This window comes from Arabidopsis lyrata, assembly GCF_000004255.2.
Source record: "Arabidopsis lyrata subsp. lyrata unplaced genomic scaffold ARALYscaffold_5, whole genome shotgun sequence".
NCBI classification, from domain to species: domain Eukaryota; kingdom Viridiplantae; phylum Streptophyta; class Magnoliopsida; order Brassicales; family Brassicaceae; genus Arabidopsis; species Arabidopsis lyrata.
Window position 1 is genome coordinate 14953111 of NW_003302551.1, and position 17803 is coordinate 14970913.

General features: G+C 37.4%; 6 protein-coding genes across 6 annotated transcripts; 2 read left to right on the forward strand and 4 right to left on the reverse strand.

Moving 5' to 3' along the window:
• Window positions 1-36: 36 nt before the first annotated feature.
• On the forward strand, window positions 37-2478 carry LOC9312084 (small RNA degrading nuclease 1). The gene is made up of 12 exons (XM_002875970.2): window positions 37-125; window positions 283-462; window positions 537-614; window positions 692-760; window positions 844-987; window positions 1080-1196; window positions 1280-1349; window positions 1449-1549; window positions 1641-1772; window positions 1857-1964; window positions 2050-2151; window positions 2234-2478. Exons 1-12 carry the CDS (start codon window positions 93-95, stop codon window positions 2327-2329), a joined length of 1230 nt encoding a protein of 409 aa, XP_002876016.1. The 5' UTR covers window positions 37-92; the 3' UTR covers window positions 2330-2478.
• Window positions 2479-3069: 591 nt separating this feature from the next.
• On the reverse strand, window positions 3070-7022 carry LOC9312085 (phosphatidylinositol 3,4,5-trisphosphate 3-phosphatase and protein-tyrosine-phosphatase PTEN2B). The gene is made up of 13 exons (XM_021026760.1): window positions 6817-7022; window positions 5796-6431; window positions 5468-5569; window positions 5317-5373; window positions 5082-5147; window positions 4775-4951; window positions 4596-4682; window positions 4445-4509; window positions 4281-4357; window positions 4156-4202; window positions 3916-4046; window positions 3774-3843; window positions 3070-3687 (listed from the first exon to the last, which is right to left on the reverse strand). Exons 2-13 carry the CDS (start codon window positions 6369-6371, stop codon window positions 3241-3243), a joined length of 1902 nt encoding a protein of 633 aa, XP_020882419.1. The 5' UTR covers window positions 6372-6431; window positions 6817-7022; the 3' UTR covers window positions 3070-3240.
• A 521-nt stretch (window positions 7023-7543) lies between these two features.
• Window positions 7544-9808, reverse strand: LOC9313797 (UPF0481 protein At3g47200). The gene is made up of 3 exons (XM_002877683.2): window positions 9060-9808; window positions 8450-8982; window positions 7544-8099 (listed from the first exon to the last, which is right to left on the reverse strand). The coding sequence occupies exons 1-3, from the start codon at window positions 9698-9700 to the stop codon at window positions 7675-7677; spliced, it is 1599 nt and encodes a 532-aa protein (XP_002877729.1). The 5' UTR covers window positions 9701-9808; the 3' UTR covers window positions 7544-7674.
• Window positions 9809-10558: 750 nt separating this feature from the next.
• On the forward strand, window positions 10559-11179 carry LOC110228070. The gene is given in 3 exon segments (XM_021024203.1): window positions 10559-10578; window positions 10580-10635; window positions 10638-11179. Coding segments are annotated over 3 exon segments (171 nt in total). The 3' UTR covers window positions 10733-11179.
• On the reverse strand, window positions 11161-13857 carry LOC9313798 (UPF0481 protein At3g47200). The gene is made up of 3 exons (XM_002877684.2): window positions 12735-13857; window positions 12089-12609; window positions 11161-11719 (listed from the first exon to the last, which is right to left on the reverse strand). The coding sequence occupies exons 1-3, from the start codon at window positions 13481-13483 to the stop codon at window positions 11295-11297; spliced, it is 1695 nt and encodes a 564-aa protein (XP_002877730.1). The 5' UTR covers window positions 13484-13857; the 3' UTR covers window positions 11161-11294.
• Window positions 13858-14002: 145 nt separating this feature from the next.
• On the reverse strand, window positions 14003-17230 carry LOC9313799 (UPF0481 protein At3g47200). The gene is given in 5 exon segments (XM_021024340.1): window positions 14003-14727; window positions 15872-15889; window positions 15892-16391; window positions 16507-16728; window positions 16730-17230. Coding segments are annotated over 5 exon segments (1581 nt in total). The 5' UTR covers window positions 17146-17230; the 3' UTR covers window positions 14003-14302.
• Window positions 17231-17803: the final 573 nt, after the last annotated feature.

Below are 17803 nucleotides of genomic sequence, written 5' to 3' on the forward strand. Positions count from 1 at the left end.
CCTAAACCCTGTTTCTTCTTCCCCAAACAGTTTGTGCCAAATTCACTCCCAGCTGAAAAAAACAACTCGTTCAGCCGCCATTGTTTCTTCCTATGGAGCTTAAACTAGCCACCGCCGAGAAACAAGTTCGTCTCTTTCTTTCTCTTATTTTCTCCCAGCCAAAGTTCCCATTTTTTGTAAAAGAATAATTCACTGTTTTTGGATTCGTTTCCCATTTTTGTGAAGTCGAATTAGCTTCTCTGTATGACTATATCTAACCATTTCATCGAATTATCCGATTAGGTGCTTGAAGAGTTGGTGAAGCTACTTCAGAGTCGAGATTTGCGTGGCGAAAATGGAAACTGGAAGGAATTTTTACATGTTCACGACAAAAATGCCGAATCACCAAGTGACCCTTCGAGGCGTTCTCATGAAGATTTGGTTCAGTTTCTGACAACTTTTAAGAAGAAAGAAGATTTGCAAGTTAGTGAACTGAAGAAAAAACATAATGTGATTGTAATTTTGGCCACTAAAGTTTTGTTCTTTTTGCTGCTAAGGTTCTGAAATGTCACGCCAATCATCTTCTCCTTGAAAAGCTGAAGCAGGAATCCGAAGATGAAGACACTCCTGAGCGGGTGGGAGATGATTTTGTTATATTTGTTAGGAATATGTTTGAAGTGAGGTTTTAAAATGTTGTTGGTTGGCAGTACAGAGGCTAGTTCGATTGACCATTGAGCATCCGAATTATTCAGTAGACTATTCATTCAAGCCATACTCTGAGGTTTTTGTTTCCTTCTCCTAAACAATGGGATCTTGTTACGTGTTATATGCGGTTCTTTAAGAGTTGTTGAATTGCTTAAGCAGGACTGGTTTGTATCCGATGTTGGAATGAAGATGTCGAAGGTGATGAAATCAACTAACATGGTAGCTGTTGATTGTGAGATGGTTCTTTGTGAAGATGGGACTGAGGGTTTAGTTAGAGTTGGTGTTGTAGACCGTGATTTAAAGGTATAGCTTAGAGGATCTCTATTCTTTAGTTACCGCCTTTTTGCTATGGATCTGGTTTTGTGACTCGGGTGATCAAATGTTAATGGCTTTAGGTGATTCTTTACGAATTTGTGAAACCGGACAAACATATTGTTGACTATAGGACAGACATTACAGGGATTACTGCTGAAGATATCGAAAATGCTACACTCTCTGTGGCAGATATACAGGTACCATGTAGAGTCATTCTATTGGTTTATCTTCCCCGCATTAACGTATAATCGTTATGTTGTTAACTTTGTGAAATGTGCAGGAAACTTTGCAGCCCTTTCTTTCTACGGGTACGATTTTGGTCGGTCACAGTTTGAACAGAGATTTGGAAGGTAAGTAAAAAGTTCCTAGCAGAGTGAGTTGGTATTGATTTTGTCATTTTTATTGGTTTTAGCTACTAATTTATGGGTATTTTCATATTTTGATCCCAGTGTTGAAGATAGATCATCCTAAAGTAATCGATACTGCACTTGTATTCAGGTATTCCAATACACGAAAGCTTAGAAGACCTTCACTTAACAACCTTTGCAAGGTAAGTCTATAATGTGTTTCTATACTCTTGAGGGAATATCACAAAAAGATAACATTTTAAGTACTTTTTTTGTTTGAAATTAATTTTCCAGTCTATTTTGGGTTACGAAGTCCGAAAGACCGGCGTTCCTCATAATTGTGTACACGACGCAGAAGCTGCGATGAAACTTGCACTTGCTGTTGTAGAGAAAAGAGTTGACACAACAATCAAACCATCTAAAGAGGTTTGAAAAAAGAATGGATTTACCAAACTTAATAGTTTTATCATCATAAATTCCAACAATTACAAATGACATCATTTTCCTTAGATGTTGGAGGTTGAGAAAGCAAAACTCTTTCTACATAAAATCCCTAACAATGTGCCATCTGAAGAGCTGGATCAAGTTCTTTCTGGAAAGTTTACACTTGATGTGAAGGTTGAGTAATCAAAACCATGTACTTCTTCTCTAACGCTCCTAACATAAAACCTTTCTCTGACCTTGGTTATTTTTCTTTTGGCAGCAAGCGAAAACACAGGGACGGTACTATTGTGCATTTGTTGTTTTTGGTAGTTCAGAAGACGCAGACCAAGCATTTGAAAACGTGGATGGAATTCAAATGACGGTATTTTAGAATCTCTTCTTTTGGATCTGAAACTATCTTATCAAAAATGATGAAATAAGTTTGTTTTATGTTTTTTTTTTAGGATTCATTAGGCTTGCTACAAAAAGTGGTCATCGTTAAGCTGAGATCGGGATCAAGAGCTAGTATATTTGTCCGTAAAATGGTTCAAGATGAATGATGCAACCTAGGATTAGATTAACTATTTTGTAACGTATCATTATAGTTTAGGAGTTTGCGCTGGTTTGACGTTGATTTTTAAATCCAAGAGAACTCTCTTCTATCCGTGTTTGGTACTTTGATTGAAATCCAATGACTTTTTTTCGGATATTCGAACAAGCAATTGGCAAAACCCTTGTTTGAAAAATCGCTAGGCGCTAGTCGGGCGTTCGGCATGGGCCTAGCGATTAATCGGAAAATCGGATTAAAATCGGGGATTAATCGGGGATTAGTTTTAGGGTTATTTTAATATTTTTAAAACATATTAATCCAATATTATTTTTAAAATTGCAGTAAACACATAAAAATGTATTTTTGAGACAAATATTTATGATTTTTATTAAAATATGAACATAAATTATTGTAAAACATTACAAACTCCCAATTCAAATGATTGAATAACAAAAATAAAAAGTTTTTTTATACTGGCAATCTAAAAATAATCGGGGTATGTAAGATTAGGCGGGAAATAATCGGATTAGGCGGGGAATAATTGGATTAGGCGGAGAGTAATCGGGTGACTGATTTCTTTAAGGGATTAGTCATTAATCGAGGCGGACAGGGTGGGCCTAGCGATTAAGCGGGGAGTAATCGGGTCTAGGCGGGGATTTTTAGAACAGGGGGCAAAACTAGTACTTATTGTCACAGTACTAGAATACAACGCGATAAGGAAATTGAAAAGCTGCAGATGCAGGAATGAGATTATTTCCAACCACAAATGCAATTGGGAAACAATATAAAGTTTCTGTTGTTTTTTTGCAATTGTTACAATTGTTATCTCTTATAATGGGAAGCTATATAGAAACAGAGTCAATACAGAGTCTATTATACTTGTTTGTGTATGATAAGTGTGATAAAACCTGAGTTTCAAGCTCAGTCGCTTTCATAGTCTTCTTCCTCGTCGCCAAAGGAGAATACGGATGCGTCTGCAGCAATAGCTTTGATATCACTAACTGCTAATGAGTCGTTCGGTACTGGATTATAATGACCCGAGGAACTTGTGACACTTCTGTTTGCGGCAGGATCATCTGTCTTTGGTGGCTCATTGATCTGATGAGGCTTACTAGTTATGTGCATTGAGTCTGAGGTTTTCTCGGTAGTTGAATAAGAATCGATGGGTTTCGAGTTTCCTTCCTCTTCCCCATCACTGTCGGAGAATACATCATCGTCTTTCTCATTTGACTTGAGTTTGCTGGAACCAGCACTGGAGCTGCTTTGAGATTGTTGTTGGGTGGAATCAGATTTGGACTTTGTTGGTTGTGAATTGTCGGGTTCTATCATTACGATCTCGACATGAAAACCCGGTGCAGGCAGTTTTCTCTGCAAAAACCATCAAGGAATCAGGTCTAAAGGAAAGCAACCAGGTTTGTTTCTTAGATCATTAAGGCTATGAACATCTCTTTTACCTTTTCAAAGCCATCAAAGTCACTACCTTTCAGCATTGTTCTGTTATCAGTCAGTGTAGTATTTAGCCAACTGCGATCAGAAAACAGTAAAAGTTGGTGAATTTGTCGATTTGGAAGATGTCTGTGAAGGAAGAGAGTTTACCAGTAGAAATCTCCATCACTATCTTGAAAGTGGATTTTGAAGTCGCCGGCTAATTCTGTTAAACCAGCTTCACCAGGTATTGCAAAGACAACAACTCCTTTTTTGGGTGCCTTTATCCAAAAATCTTCAGGCTACAGCCCACAACCACAAGTTTATATGTCAAGACGAGTTGTGGTTATGTAAAAAATAACATCAGACGAGCGAGAGAGAGAGAGAAGAACCAAGGAGAACAATGCCTACCCCCAAATCCTTGGTTTTCTGATGTTTCTTTGTTGAGAAAAGTATATCTGTTCAATAGAAGAAAATGGAGCATTTTTTCAAACGTATGTGAATATACAAAAGACGAGAAGAAACTAGCTCTGTACCAGTGTGGTTGGAGATCGTAATGGCAGGTCTAATCCAGTAAGGGCAGTTGATTAGGCGAAACCCTCTGAGCATGCATCTACATAAACGTTTGTTCTCTGGTTAGGGATATATGATTATCACCACAAATAAACTACCTGATTGGTCAGATATATCTGAAGCATACCTTCGTTCGGGTGGAACTTTCCCGTCAAATTGATTTTGAACACGTTCATAGTACTTGACATATCGCTGAAGGAAACAGGAAAGCTCGTTTTATAGGATGAGGGAGAATAGAACAAGCACATTAAAAAGATTGGTGTGAGCTCAGAACTTACAATCTGACTTGGTAGGACGAGAGCTTTCCCATCAAGACATCTCTTTTGGTTATAGTAATCAATAGCCTCCTCAGCTGTAGGAAAGAACTGCAATGGAGTTACCAGTCAGATCAGTCACAGGAGTCTTACAGAGAAGGAATGCGTGCATCGACCAAGACTTTGCTTCATTTAAGTCTCACCTTGAGATATAGAAGAAGACAGCAAATCATTAATCCGGTTCTTGCCATTCCAGCTTTACAATGAACTACCACTACATTTTGGATATCTTCCTTCAACCATGTGTATGCACTCTGACAAAACGATGGTATCAATTGGATAGGAGGACAATTATGGTCATCAAATGGGAAAGATGCAACCTGAAGAAAAGGAAAACAGACAAGTGATTGTAAGAGGTCTATAAACACTAGCTTTGGAAATAAGGGCACAACAGAAACTGCCTGCAAGATATATGGTCTGAGATATCAATAGCATAGAGTTTGTATATACCTTCCCCTCAAATCTTGAAGCATCGTACAATCTCTCTGAACAAAGATTGTAGACCTTATATTTGTCCTGCATATTGGTAACAAGGTTTAGAGATCAGTAACGAGATGATCAAACATAGCCAAGTAACACTACAAGTCTGGTGATAAAATCCAACTGGTATGAATCATATAAAAGTTGGTGGAATTATCAGAAACTCATATGGTTTAAGAGGCTTCCAGTCTGTGTCAATGGTTACCTTGTGATGAGTTTCAAAAAACTTGATCACCTCTTCCATGTGATTACGATATAGTCCCTGAATATGACATTTGTCAATGAGAAACTCAAGGCTAAGAGAAGAAAAGAACTGGCTGGGGAACTTATATTTCGGACCAGGACAAGCTATCTACCTCAAAAAATCCGAAAAGACCAGAGCTTATGTCACCAGCTGGGAACCCCATTGCGATTATATTCTCAGTTATATATGTCATGTCCAAATCGAATTCCCCCTCCTGAAGATTGGACCAGATGCCAGAGATGTAAGCGATACTGATCTGGGAACTTATACTAGAATCAAGTCGATATATTATACTGGATAACAACTAGTTTTGGGAAAACATTTTGCGCCAGCCCCTAAAGAGGGTAGTGTTACTGCAACAAGCTGTTGTGACTAAAAATGTGCTTCAGTACTCACTATTCATGAATCTAACAAAATCAAGGAAGACAATATGACTATACCTGATATCTTCTTTTGTTCTGTGAGACAATGTGGCGTGCTTTCACCTGCATTGCTTTTACGGCACCACGAGATGAATCAACCACAGCTTTTGTGAGCGACTCAAGAGCACCACCAACTTGTGTGTTTGATGATCTAGAGTCACCAACCTCCTCAGACCCTTTCGTTGGCAAATGCAGACCAAGTTCAGAGGTGAATCTTGTGAAAGCTGACATCCCAGAATCTGTACCGTTTGGATCTTGCTGCTGGAATTTAAAACTTTTGGCCCAAGAAGAAAGACCAGAAGAAGAAAATATAGATGGCGGTGATTCACGTGGGGAGGAACCTGGCGGGCATGGAACTATATCATCCGCTTTACTTAAAGGTTCAGAGCCGGTAGAACTAGCAGGCATTTGAGTATCATCAACCTTTGCAATTGAAGCTTCTGTACTAATGGAGTCTTCATGAGCTTCTCCCGCAGAGCTCACAGGATCTTGTACAACGCCCATAGTATTTTCAGAATTACCAGGAATCACTACATCTTTCTCAGATACTATAGCTGAAGACTGAGATGTAGAGTCAGCAGGATCAGTTTCCATTTTAGCAATCCGACGCTAGCTCAGACAACGATTAGCCTTACTTCACGAGGAAAAAACATCCTAAAAACAAAGGAAATTTCACATTGAGAGTATTAAGTCCAGCTTCTCATTTAATCAAACACTAGCAAGAACACAGAAACGACTCCAAATTCCCACATTATCCATGTTTGTGTGCGCATAAACAAAATCTAGCTAAAGCTTTTGGTTAAATTCGCTTCTAGAATCATCTGAAAGAGCACTGAATACGAAAAATTGCTTCGCGGGATAAGGAATCTAAGACCGTATTAGTGCACATTGCTATAATCCAAAAGGTCAGCAAATTCGGTCGCATCCATTTTCACACATCTCTCTCTTCTCTCAACGCCAAATCAATGGAACTAGATCTCTCAAATTCGACAAGCATTGGCCGAGAAAAACAAACAACGAGAGAGTAGAGATTGATTACCGGAGAATGCAGGACGATTAGCTTCGAGTTTTTTTTTTTTCGTAGCGAAGAAGAGATTCAATGGATGAAGAAGAAGATTGGCGTTGATTCAGAGCAGCAGCGTACGAAATTTCCGATGAACGTGCGGAGAGATTAACGATCAAGTCCCCGTTTTATCATCCCCCGCTCTTGCCGGTCAGAATTTTGTCTTTTGTTTATTGGGCCTATATGGGCCGAAACAATTTGCTTGTTTCATTTTTAATTTTTGTTTTTGGTCTGAAAATTTACATAATTGTCAAATACAAAAATACTTTAATTAAATCAAATCAGTAATCAATCTCCACCGTTGATTAAAGCAGAACTAATGGCAGAGAGATATCAATACAACAATAACAAAGCAAAAATACAATCGAATTTCTAAATTTTACCTAAGCGATTTCTTTCTTAAAAGTTAAAATTAACATCATATATTCCCACAAATATTTACATAAATATTTTAAGTTTATCTACTTTAATAGATATTTTGTTTGTATCTACTTCCCATAGCTAGAAATATTTATTCAGACTTGATAATTTGTTTTCTGCAATGTTAATATCCATAACATTCTTTTTCTCAACTGCTAACGTTTTAGTTATTTTTTCAATGATCGCAAGATATGGATTGAATAATATTTAATCTTGTTTGCCCAAAAAAATAGAATACTATGTAATCATAAACTTTATTTATATATTTAAAAAATTACCTTCATGACAAAAAAGTATACCATGGTATCAAAACCCAAGTTTTACAATATCAATGTTCTTTCTTAGCTTGAATAAAATTTACTACATAGAACACAAAAGCAAAAATCCTTTGTAAATGAAAACAAGCGTATAAGGTTAAGAAGGTGGTTTATAATAAGCATATACAGCGTAAAAACTTTGAGAGAAAGTGAGGACTAGTAGAATAACTGCAGCACAGAAAGAAACAATTGCCCATGGATTATTGAAGTACTTATGTTTCAAAGTAGCCCTCCAAGCATTCCACTTATGATCGTAATAACGGTTAACCTCAATCGATAACCGAGATAGATAGCTATCTTCGGTGTCGAATACAACTTCTTGACATAAACGGTTGAATAAATCTGCGACTTCAGAATCGCTCCCTAGCCAATGTTCGATGATACCACAATAGTGTAAGTAGCTAACATCTTCATGAGAATCTATTAGATTGTCCATGAAGATTATGTAGGATGTTATGTCATTACTGGAATCGATATGGCACTGCTCAAAAGCTATAAGATTCAGGAAAAGAGATTTGGTACCTACAAAAATAAACAAGAAGGGGTTTATTTAGTATAAACGAATTAATAGTTTCGTTAAAAACGTGTATTTGTTTCATTATCTAAACTTTTTGCCAGTCTAAAATCACACACTCTTTTCCATTGCTTAGATCATTCTGAATTAGTCAATATGGAATAAGTAACTGATGACATTTCTTGTATTCTAAAAGTAGCATTTTTATGCAGCATACTACTACATCATTATTCTTAACTAATATATATTCTTTAGCAATCGAAACCTATACAAACAAGAAAACATCAATTTTATACGGGTTTTATCAATTAAAAAGGCGTTAAAAAGAAGAAAATGTGAAAAACGTGAACATACATACCGTCATGGATAAGTAGCCTCGGTATTTCTAGATAACCGTTTTTGAATTGAATATCCCAAAACCGGTCGGTTTTCCTTCTCCTGAATTTAATACCGGCCTCTCTTAGTTCAGTCACACAATGTATCAATTGTTGCCGGCGCTTGTCCGCCACACGCGTGTTTCGAGGAGACCATCTCTTTCTTGTTAACCTAGGCTCCGGTTTAGGACTAGACCGGAGCAAACTTCGACGGAAAACATCTAGACAATGTAATTCTCCCATATCGGCGAATGGGTCAAAGGCTTTATCTCTTGCCAACGAGTTCTCGAGTTTTGACTGGCCAGATTTGGTCAATGGCTCGTCCGTTGGCATTAGTGGATCAAAGAACCGAACCGCTAATTGTGCCACTAAACCGGTTTGGTTCCTTGTACCAAGCTGTAGCTCTAATAATCGGTTTAAAACAAACAAAGGAAGTTGATTTTCTAGCATTACCATGTCACGTTGAATCGAATGCATTGATCCTCTCATCGCAAAAACTGGATCGTTACGTGCATATCTACACAAAAATGATTGAGACCGGTTTAGCAATGATTTGAAAGAACCGGAAATAACCAGCAATTGAAAAAAGGTTACCCGAGTTCTGTGAATCCTTCAACGGCTCCTCTAAAGAGCTCAAGAACAAAACAACCATCAAGAACAAGCATTTCTATAAATTCGTTACTGTTCAAACTTAAGGGACCTTCGTAACAAGCTCTAGCCTTTTCCTCTAGCTCTCTCATGGCGTCTATATACATTTTAATGCCTTGGTTCGTACGTTTCAAGACTCTACTGACCGCACGCCATTTGTGACGGTCCATATACCGGAGACGTTTTTTACCGTGATGGTACGGACCAAGCGAGACGGTCTGAGGGAAATACGATTTGTTGTCGTTTTCTTGAAGGTAATATGGAACTCTGTAGATACAGAGCTTTCCCCAGAGTGTCGTGTCATCGTCTCTATGCGCTTGTTCGAGCTTGTCAGTGATGGAGATCACCCAATCGTCTCGTGAATCTTTTGGACTCTCTTTGATCACATCTATCTTACCGGGCTCAGATCTAGTCTGCTCGAGGTTATGATTGTTTTGGTCTTGATCGGATCTGATTTCGGGTAAACTGGGGAGGTTTTGATCTTGATTAACCGATTCGGATTCTTGGTTTTGGGTTTCGAGTTTTTCGCGGATCTTGAGGGTGAGTAAGTACCAACTCAACATGTCTTTATAGAAGACAGCCACCATTTTTTTGTTGCTTGAAGCTTTTTCAAGAAAATGAGAGAGGAGGAAGAGAGAAGTAAGTATATGTGAATGATTTGAAGATATAATTGGTTACTTATTGTACTTATGGACCCAACTGATCTGTAATGACAACAACCATAATTAGATATTTCTAAACACGCACACATATATTAATAACTTTGAAGAAAAGTAACAACTAAAATTTAAATACGCCCTTTCTTTTAACTACTAAAATACACAAATTAATTGGAATCGTGCGGCTTAAGAAGGAGGTGCTGTTTTCACGGAATTACATAATAGTCAAAACCTTATAATGCAGTTAACTCAACTAGAGAGACAAGCTGAGTTTAAAAAAAAAAATGCATTTTTGTTCTTCAATTTACCGTATACACGACCATTCTATTTAAGGATGCATTCATTGTAACAAGGTTTTTTGGTTGAATAAATTTTACATTCATAAAAAAAAATAACAAAATTTTGATATACCCTTTCTTTTCGGTTTGAGTACGACGAGTCCATAACGCATCAAAGATGGGTAAGAGGTATCATTGCCCAACTATACTAGAAATGCTCGTATGGGGGAATATGAGAGTCGTTGGACAAGATAAGATTATTTGTCTTGTCAAATTTGGGTAATTTCTAACGATAAAAGCACAAAATAAAAAGCTCTTCTTTGGTGTGTTTTTTTTTCTTCTCCCTTTTTCCTTTTTGCTTTATGTGTCAACTTGAAAATCACATTTCATCATGGTTATTGATATTTGGTGGTTTTTGTTTTGGTACATTATGGATTTTTCTTATATCTCATGCACAATTTATTACGAAAAATAGAAAATAAAAAAAATGGTGAGAGCATAACGGAACATGTACACTACACAGCTAGTGAGGAACATGGCACGACCTCACCATTTCTCGTATGGATGATGATTGCTCTAACAAACTTAAAATCTATTGGTTGACGGGACACATTTTATTTGCTTATTTTCATTAGCCAAACTTTTAGGGTGTGGCCAATGGAGACTAATCTATGATGTATAAGAAAATACTTATTCCATGGAAAACCCAATTAAAACACAAAGAGAAATGAGAAAAAAAAAATTCTTAGGTTAGAAATGTGGAAAATATTTCCTCTAGTGATCACTTCCCATTTTTCACTGTTTAGTTCCTCTTGTTTTTCTTTTGTCTTTGATTGCACCCAATCAAACTTTTATATGATTTTATTTAAATTACTGTACATAGTACATTCGACAAAAGTAAAAATTGAGTATCCAGACTCTTTAGTCTTGATACATGAGAGTGTCGAGGAGATTTTTTGTCATCTTGGAAAGTGATTCAAACTTTGGAATATCCATCAATAGACAACGGTCATTAATGTTTTGGAACACAAATGAGAAGCTACCGAGTCACAGCGAAAATTTTGTGCTACCGCAAACAACGTGTCATGATCAGGTTCAAGACATACGAACAATTGTTTAGTTTAGTTTCTGATTTTCTTTTTGCAACACAATAGAAAATAAATTAAAATATAAAACAAAAACGTTCGAAAAATGTTACAAACATTCCAAGTTTAATGACGGAGACTATAGAACAATAATGAAAACTAGGAAGGTGGGTAAAAATAAGGATAAGCAGTGAAAAAACTCTGAAATAACGTGAGAAATAGCAGGACAAGTGCAGCAAAAAAAGAGAAATATGCCCAAGGATTATTGAAGTACTTGTGTTTTAAGATCGCCTTCAGAACATTCCACTTGCGGCTATAATTCCGATCAACTTTATTCGACAGTTGCGATAAATAACTATTTTGGGGGTCGAAAGCCACTTCTTGACATAGCCGGTTGAACAAATCCGCAACTTCATAATCATTTCCTAACCAATGTTCGATGATACCACAATAATGCAAATAACTAACATCTTCTGGAGAATCTATTAGATTATCCATAAAGATTATGTATGATGTTATATCGTTGCTCGAGTCAATATGACACTGTTCGAAAGCTATAAGATTCGAGAAGAGAGATTTGGTACCTGCAAAAAACACGAGAAACCATGGTATATATGTATAAGCTCATCAAGAAGTTAAAGGATTGTATAAAAAGAAGTGTATTTATTTGATATTCTTAATTTTAGCCATTGCTTAAATCATTCTGAAATGGTTAATAAGGAATAATTGATCCTGACAATTCATTTGGCAACTTGTGGAGAAATGTTGGTTTTATGATAAAAAAAATTGGAAGAGAAAAATAGATCATGTTGGAGTGTAAAACATGATTTTAAAATACCATTTATATGGAGGTGGATATCCCTAATTATGATATATAATATATTTATGTTCTTTGTGACTTTGTCTATCCATATAAACGTGAAAAACAAGATTTGAAATGTGAACTCAATTACCGTCATGGATTAGTAGTTTAGGTATCTCGAGATAACCGTTTTCGAACCTAATATCCCAAAACCGGTCGGTTTTCCTCCTTCTGAATTTAATACCAGCTTCTCTTAGTTCGGTCACGCAATGTATCAGTTGTTGTTGGCGCTTATCCGCCACACGAGTTTTCCACGACCATCTCCTTCTTGATAACCTCGGCTCCGGTTTCGAACAAGGCCGAAGTAGATTTCGACGGAAAACATCTAGACAATGCAACTCTCCCTTGTCCTTATCGGCAATCGGGTTAAAGAATTTATCATTTTCCAATGAGTTGTCGGTTTTGGTCAACAGCTCATCGGTAGGCATTAGTGGATCAAAGAACCGTACTGCTAATTGCGCCACTAAACCGGTTTGGTGCCGTTGACCAAGCTGTATCTCTAGTAACCGGTTGAGAACGAACAAAGGAAGTTGATTTTCTAGCATTACCATGTCACGTTGAATCGAATGCATTGATCCTCGCATTGCGAAAACTGGATCGTTACGATCATATCTACATACACACACACAAAAAAAAAGTCAACAGTTTAGCTTAGCGGATCTGAAATTATATACATTATGACCTTATGATTAGGTATATTAGATAACCAGATAAAATAGAAATTTAATCAAATTTACCCGAGTTCCGAGAATCCTTCATCAGCTCCTCTGAAGAGCTCGAGAACGAAACAACCATCAAGAACCAACATTTCACAGAACTTGTTGCTGCTCAAATCTATAGGACCTTCGTAGCAAGCACGAGCCCTGTCTTCAAGCTCTTTCATGGCGTCAATATACATTTCAATGTCGTGTTTGGTACGTGCCATGACCATATTGACTGCACGCCACTTGTGACGGTCCATGGGTAGGAGATGTTTGTTGCCATGGTGAAACGGACCAAGTGAGACGGTCTGAGGGAAATAGGACTTCTTGTTGTTCTCTTGAAGGTATTGTGGAACTCTGTAGATACATAGCTTGTCCCAACTAGTTGTGGCGTCTTCTCTAAGCGCTTGCTCCATCTTGTCTCTGATTGAGATCACCCATTCTCCTCGTGTCTCTTCGGGTTGTTTGTTTCGGTTATGGAGTTTTTGGCGCATCATGAGGGTGAGTAAGTACCATGTCAACATGTCTTTCTGGATCGTAGACGGTTGTAGTCGATTATTCCTTTTTCTTTTGACAGAATACCGCCAAGGAAGAATCGGTCCAAATGGTCGCGCTGGCGGTAGCGGTGGTGGTGGTGGTGGTAGACTTTTGCTTTTCTTTTTGAAGAAGTGCCGCCGAGGAGGAATTGATCTAAACGATGGCGGTGGTGGTGGACGAGGAATTGATCTAAACGATGGTGGTGGTGGTGGAGGAGGCGGTGGTGTAAATGAAAGAATACGTACCATTTTTGTTGGTTAAAGCTTTGAGAAAGAAAAAAATGTTGAAAAACTAAGATGTAACAAAATGATAGATCTGTGCACAGCACACACATTAATAAGTTTGAATATCTAATCATACACCTACATTAACTATAACTTTGTCAAACTTAAGAGCTGTTAAATAACACCTTGACGGGCCACGTTTTGTTTGTTTTGATTTTACAAATCTTAATAAAAAGAACTCTTAAAACACTCGTCCCTCACTAGCTCAATAATGGTGTATTATGAGAGCCTTAAATGAAGAATTTCTCAAGATCATTACAACTTTGAGTCTTGTGTGGTACAGAGATGGTAAATACATTTCAAGGATTGAACTTGAAACTACCAAACTATTATTAAATATGCTTTGTAGTCGCTACAAAAAATATCTGTATTCTGGAAACATTGCCTTGTAAAGCAGTTTTTGTTTTTGTTGATTAATTACAATTAAAGAAAAAATCTATATTCATGCAATGTAAAGTCCTTTAAAAATCGCCAAGAGACGAGAATTTGCAACATATAACATGTTGAATCTTTTTTTTGCAATGGAAAATTCTGTATTGATTTGTGACGGGCTATACAATTTACCATGGTATAGAAAATTACCAGTAAGTTGCAAACTCATTTGTTACCAAAAAATTGTAATGGATATAAAAGAGTTCTAGTAACCCAGTTTGTTAACACACATATCTGTACTGAAAAATCTCTTCCGTAGGTCTAACAAATAAATAGCTTCAAAATAATACAGTGAAGTACAAGAGAAAAAACAAAGTAAGAAATTTACAAAACATTCAAAGTTCATGAGAATCAAGAAGGTGGCTTAAAATAAGGATAACTAGTAAAAAAACTCTGAAATAATGTGAGAAGTAGCAGAATAACTGCTGCAAAGAAAGAGAAATATGCCCAAGGATTACTGAAGTACTTGTGTTTCAAGGTTGCCTTCAGAACATTCCACTTTCGGTTATAAAAACGGTCCACCTTATTTGACAATTCAGATAAATAAGTATTTTCGAGGTCGAAAGCCACTTCTTGACATAGCCGGTTGAAGACATCAGCAACTTCCGAATCATTTCCTAACCAGTGCTCGATGATATCATAGTAGTGCAAATACCTAATATCGTCAGCAGAATCTATTAGATTGTCCATGAAAATTATGTAGGATGTTATATCGTTGGTTGAATCGATATGGCACTGCTCGTAAGCTATAAGATTTGAGAAAAGAGACTTGGTACCTACAAAAAACACAAAGAGAGACCATATAGTGTTTTGGTGAAATAGGCAACAATCGATGTCAGTCTATTTACTTTAGCAACTTGTGGGGAAATTGTTTTTAACAAAACCAATACATGTCGCACAAATTTTTGGTTTTGTACAAAATCGTTTATATGCAGATGTGTATCACATTTTGATTCTTAGGTGGGGGTATTGGATGAAAAACTTTAATAGAATTCAGTTGGATAGAATTAGAGACGTAAGCTACAGATTTTTAAGGAATGATTTAATTCTAACTATTGTAATTTTCAACATTTTAATAGAATTTGCTAGAAATTACAAACCGAAACTTTTAAGAAAATAGAAAGAGAATGTCAAAAATCAATTGTATCTAACCCATCTACCCAATCTATACTATTCATCTTCTTCCTCTATTGGTTGGGTTCATAATCTGGTCATGAACAGAGGAGGAATCATCATCTCTCTTTCGTCACATAATTCTTACACTCCCTGATTCAATCCTCCCAGAGATAATTTTGTCTCCTTCAAGACATAATCGCACCTAGTTTCCGGCCACAGTATCGATGTCAGTCCCGGAGATGCTCCCACCTCCACCGTCAAGATGCTAACTGCACCATTCTCTGGTGAAAGTCTCCATGTCTCCCCCATATATAGACGTCACCGGAGACGTCAAACACTAATTCTATGTCTATAATAATCCACGCTAAATTCAAATGATGAAATCACAAATTCCTAATATGATTCACAAATTCACAAATCACAGATCCGTCATTTTATTTGAAGCCCTATTTATATATTTCTGTCCAATTCTCAACCTAAAAGCTCAGAATTTTTCTTTACATTTTTACACTAGAAATTCTATTAAATTCTCGTCAAATAACTTTTTCATCCAAAACTACATAATATTAAATAACACTTGCATTTGCTAGAATTAAGAAACTAAGAAACTGAATAACATTGGAATTTAAAAGAATTCATGAAATACCTACTTGAATAACACTAGAATTTAACATTCCATTAAATTCTACCAAATTCACTCGTCCATTAGGCAACAATATAAGCGAGGAGTAAAAAATATAATTAGAAGGACACTGATCATAAGAATGAATGTAAAATAAATAAAAACGAAAAACGTGAACTAACCATCATGGATAAGTAGTTCGGTATCTCTAGACAACCGTTTTTGAATTGAATATCCCAAAACCGGTCGGATTTTCTTCTTTTGAATTTTATACCGGCCTCTCTTAGTTCTGTCACGCAATGTAGTAGTTGTTGTTGGCGCTTGTCCGCCACAAGCGGTTTCCTAGACCATCTACTTCGCGATAACCTTGGCTCCGGTTTCAGACTAGGCTGGAGCAGACTTCGACGGAAAACATCCAGACAGTGCAGCTCTTCCTTCTCCTTGTCAGCAATTGGGTTAAAGAATTTATTGTTTTCTTGCGAGTTGTCAATTTTGGTTGATGGCATATAGGTTGGCATCAACGGATTGAAGAACCGAACCGCTAATTGTGCCACTAAACCGGTTTGGTATTGTGTACCGAGTTGTAGCTCTAATAACCGGTTTAAGACAAACAAAGGAAGTTGATTTTCCAGCATTAGCATGTCACGTCGAATCGAATGCATCGATCCTCGCATGGCAAAAACGGGATCGTTTCGATTGTATCTTCACAACAACAAAAGTAGAAGAAAAAAAAAATTAAAGAAACCAAAGTCAACAGTTTAGACAACCGGATCTGAAATCAGACCGGTTTAGCAGAAAATTAAATTATTATGCTTACCCAAGTTTCAAGAATCCTTCATAGGCTCCTCTGAAGAGATCGAGAACAAAACAACCATCAAGAACTAGCATTTGGGTGAACTTGTTACTGCTCAAACCAATACGACCTTTGTAGCAAGAACGAGCCCTCTCTTCGAGCTCTTTCATGGCGTCAATATACAATCCGATGCCTTGCTTGGTACGTTTCATGACCATATTGACCGCACGCCATTTGTGATAGTCCATGGTGGTACGGACCAAGAGAGACGGTTTGAGGGAAGTAGGAGTTATTGTCGTTTTTCTGAAGGGAGAGTGGAACTCTGTAGATACAAAGCTTGTCCCAGCTAGTTGTGGCGTCGTCTCTAAGTACTTGCTCCATCTTGTCTTTGATCCAAATCACCCATTCTTCCCGTGTCTCTTCGGGTTGTTGGTTTTGGGTTTGATTTTTTTTGCGCATTATGAATGTTAGGAAGTACAAGGTCAACATCTGTCGTAGTTGATAGTTTCTTCTTCCTTTCCTTCTTATGATAATATGAGGTAAAGGAAGATTCGGTCCAAATGGTAGCTGGGGCGGCGGGGGTGGTGGTGGCGGCGGAAGTGGTGGAAGAGGCCGCGGTGGTGGTGGTGGAGGTGGTGGTCGTCGTTTACTAAGAATGGCCATTTTTGTTGGTTGAATGTTTTTTAGGAGATTGAGAATGACTTAGGAAAAGTCCAAAAGCAAAGATGTAACAACTGAATTAAAGCTGTGATTGTATTAGAATGTCCCACATTGCTTGAGATTAAGATCTTTGGGTAGTATATAAAGGATGTGGCAATCCTTAACTCTTGAGCTAGCTTTTGGGTTAAGTTAGGCCACATTCCTAATATGGTATCAGAGCCCAAGGTTGGCCCAACAAGCAAATTCCCACAAAAATGGTTTTCCACCTATGTGGCCCATATAAGTGGCATGTCTTGTTGTATTTCCGAGATGTTGGGCTTGGGCTGTTTCCCATTGGACCGTTTCCCACCCACATCTCGAGGAGGCCTATTAGAATGTCCTACATTGCTTGGGATTAAGATCTTTGGGTAGTATATAAAGGATGTGGCAATCCTTAACTCTTGAGCTAGCTTTTGGGCCAAGTTATGCCACATTCCTAATATGGTATCATAGCCCAAGATTGGACCAACAAGCAAATTCCTACACAGATGGTTTTCCACCTATGTGGCCCAAATAAGCGTGATGTCTCGTTGTAGTGCCCAGATATTGTATTAGGGATGTGTCCCATCTTACCGTATCCGCCCCCTCTCTAGAGGAGGATTACTACATTGTTTATTTACTG

Excerpts from the sequence above, each read along its gene's own strand:
- LOC9312084 (XM_002875970.2), top strand. The coding sequence starts at position 93 with ATGGAGCTTAAACTAGCCACCGCCGAGAAACAA. Across the intron at positions 463-536 it reads AGAAGAAAGAAGATTTGCAA|GTTCTGAAATGTCACGCCAA; the intron begins GTTAGTGAACTG and ends TTTGCTGCTAAG. Across the intron at positions 2,152-2,233 it reads TGGATGGAATTCAAATGACG|GATTCATTAGGCTTGCTACA; the intron begins GTATTTTAGAAT and ends TTTTTTTTTTAG.
- LOC9312085 (XM_021026760.1), bottom strand. The coding sequence starts at position 6,371 with ATGGAAACTGATCCTGCTGACTCTACATCTCAGTCTTCAGCTATAGTA. Across the intron at positions 5,374-5,467 it reads GTCTTTTCGGATTTTTTGAG|GGACTATATCGTAATCACAT; the intron begins GTAGATAGCTTG and ends TGTCATATTCAG. Across the intron at positions 4,047-4,155 it reads AGAAAACCAAGGATTTGGGG|CCTGAAGATTTTTGGATAAA; the intron begins GTAGGCATTGTT and ends TGTGGGCTGTAG.
- LOC9313797 (XM_002877683.2), bottom strand. The coding sequence starts at position 9,700 with ATGGTGGCTGTCTTCTATAAAGACATGTTGAGTTGGTACTTACTCACC. Across the intron at positions 8,983-9,059 it reads GAAGGATTCACAGAACTCGG|ATATGCACGTAACGATCCAG; the intron begins GTAACCTTTTTT and ends ATTTTTGTGTAG. Across the intron at positions 8,100-8,449 it reads GAGGCTACTTATCCATGACG|GTACCAAATCTCTTTTCCTG; the intron begins GTATGTATGTTC and ends TTATTTTTGTAG.
- LOC9313798 (XM_002877684.2), bottom strand. The coding sequence starts at position 13,483 with ATGGTACGTATTCTTTCATTTACACCACCGCCTCCTCCACCACCACCA. Across the intron at positions 12,610-12,734 it reads GAAGGATTCTCGGAACTCGG|ATATGATCGTAACGATCCAG; the intron begins GTAAATTTGATT and ends GTGTGTATGTAG. Across the intron at positions 11,720-12,088 it reads TAAACTACTAATCCATGACG|GTACCAAATCTCTCTTCTCG; the intron begins GTAATTGAGTTC and ends TGTTTTTTGCAG.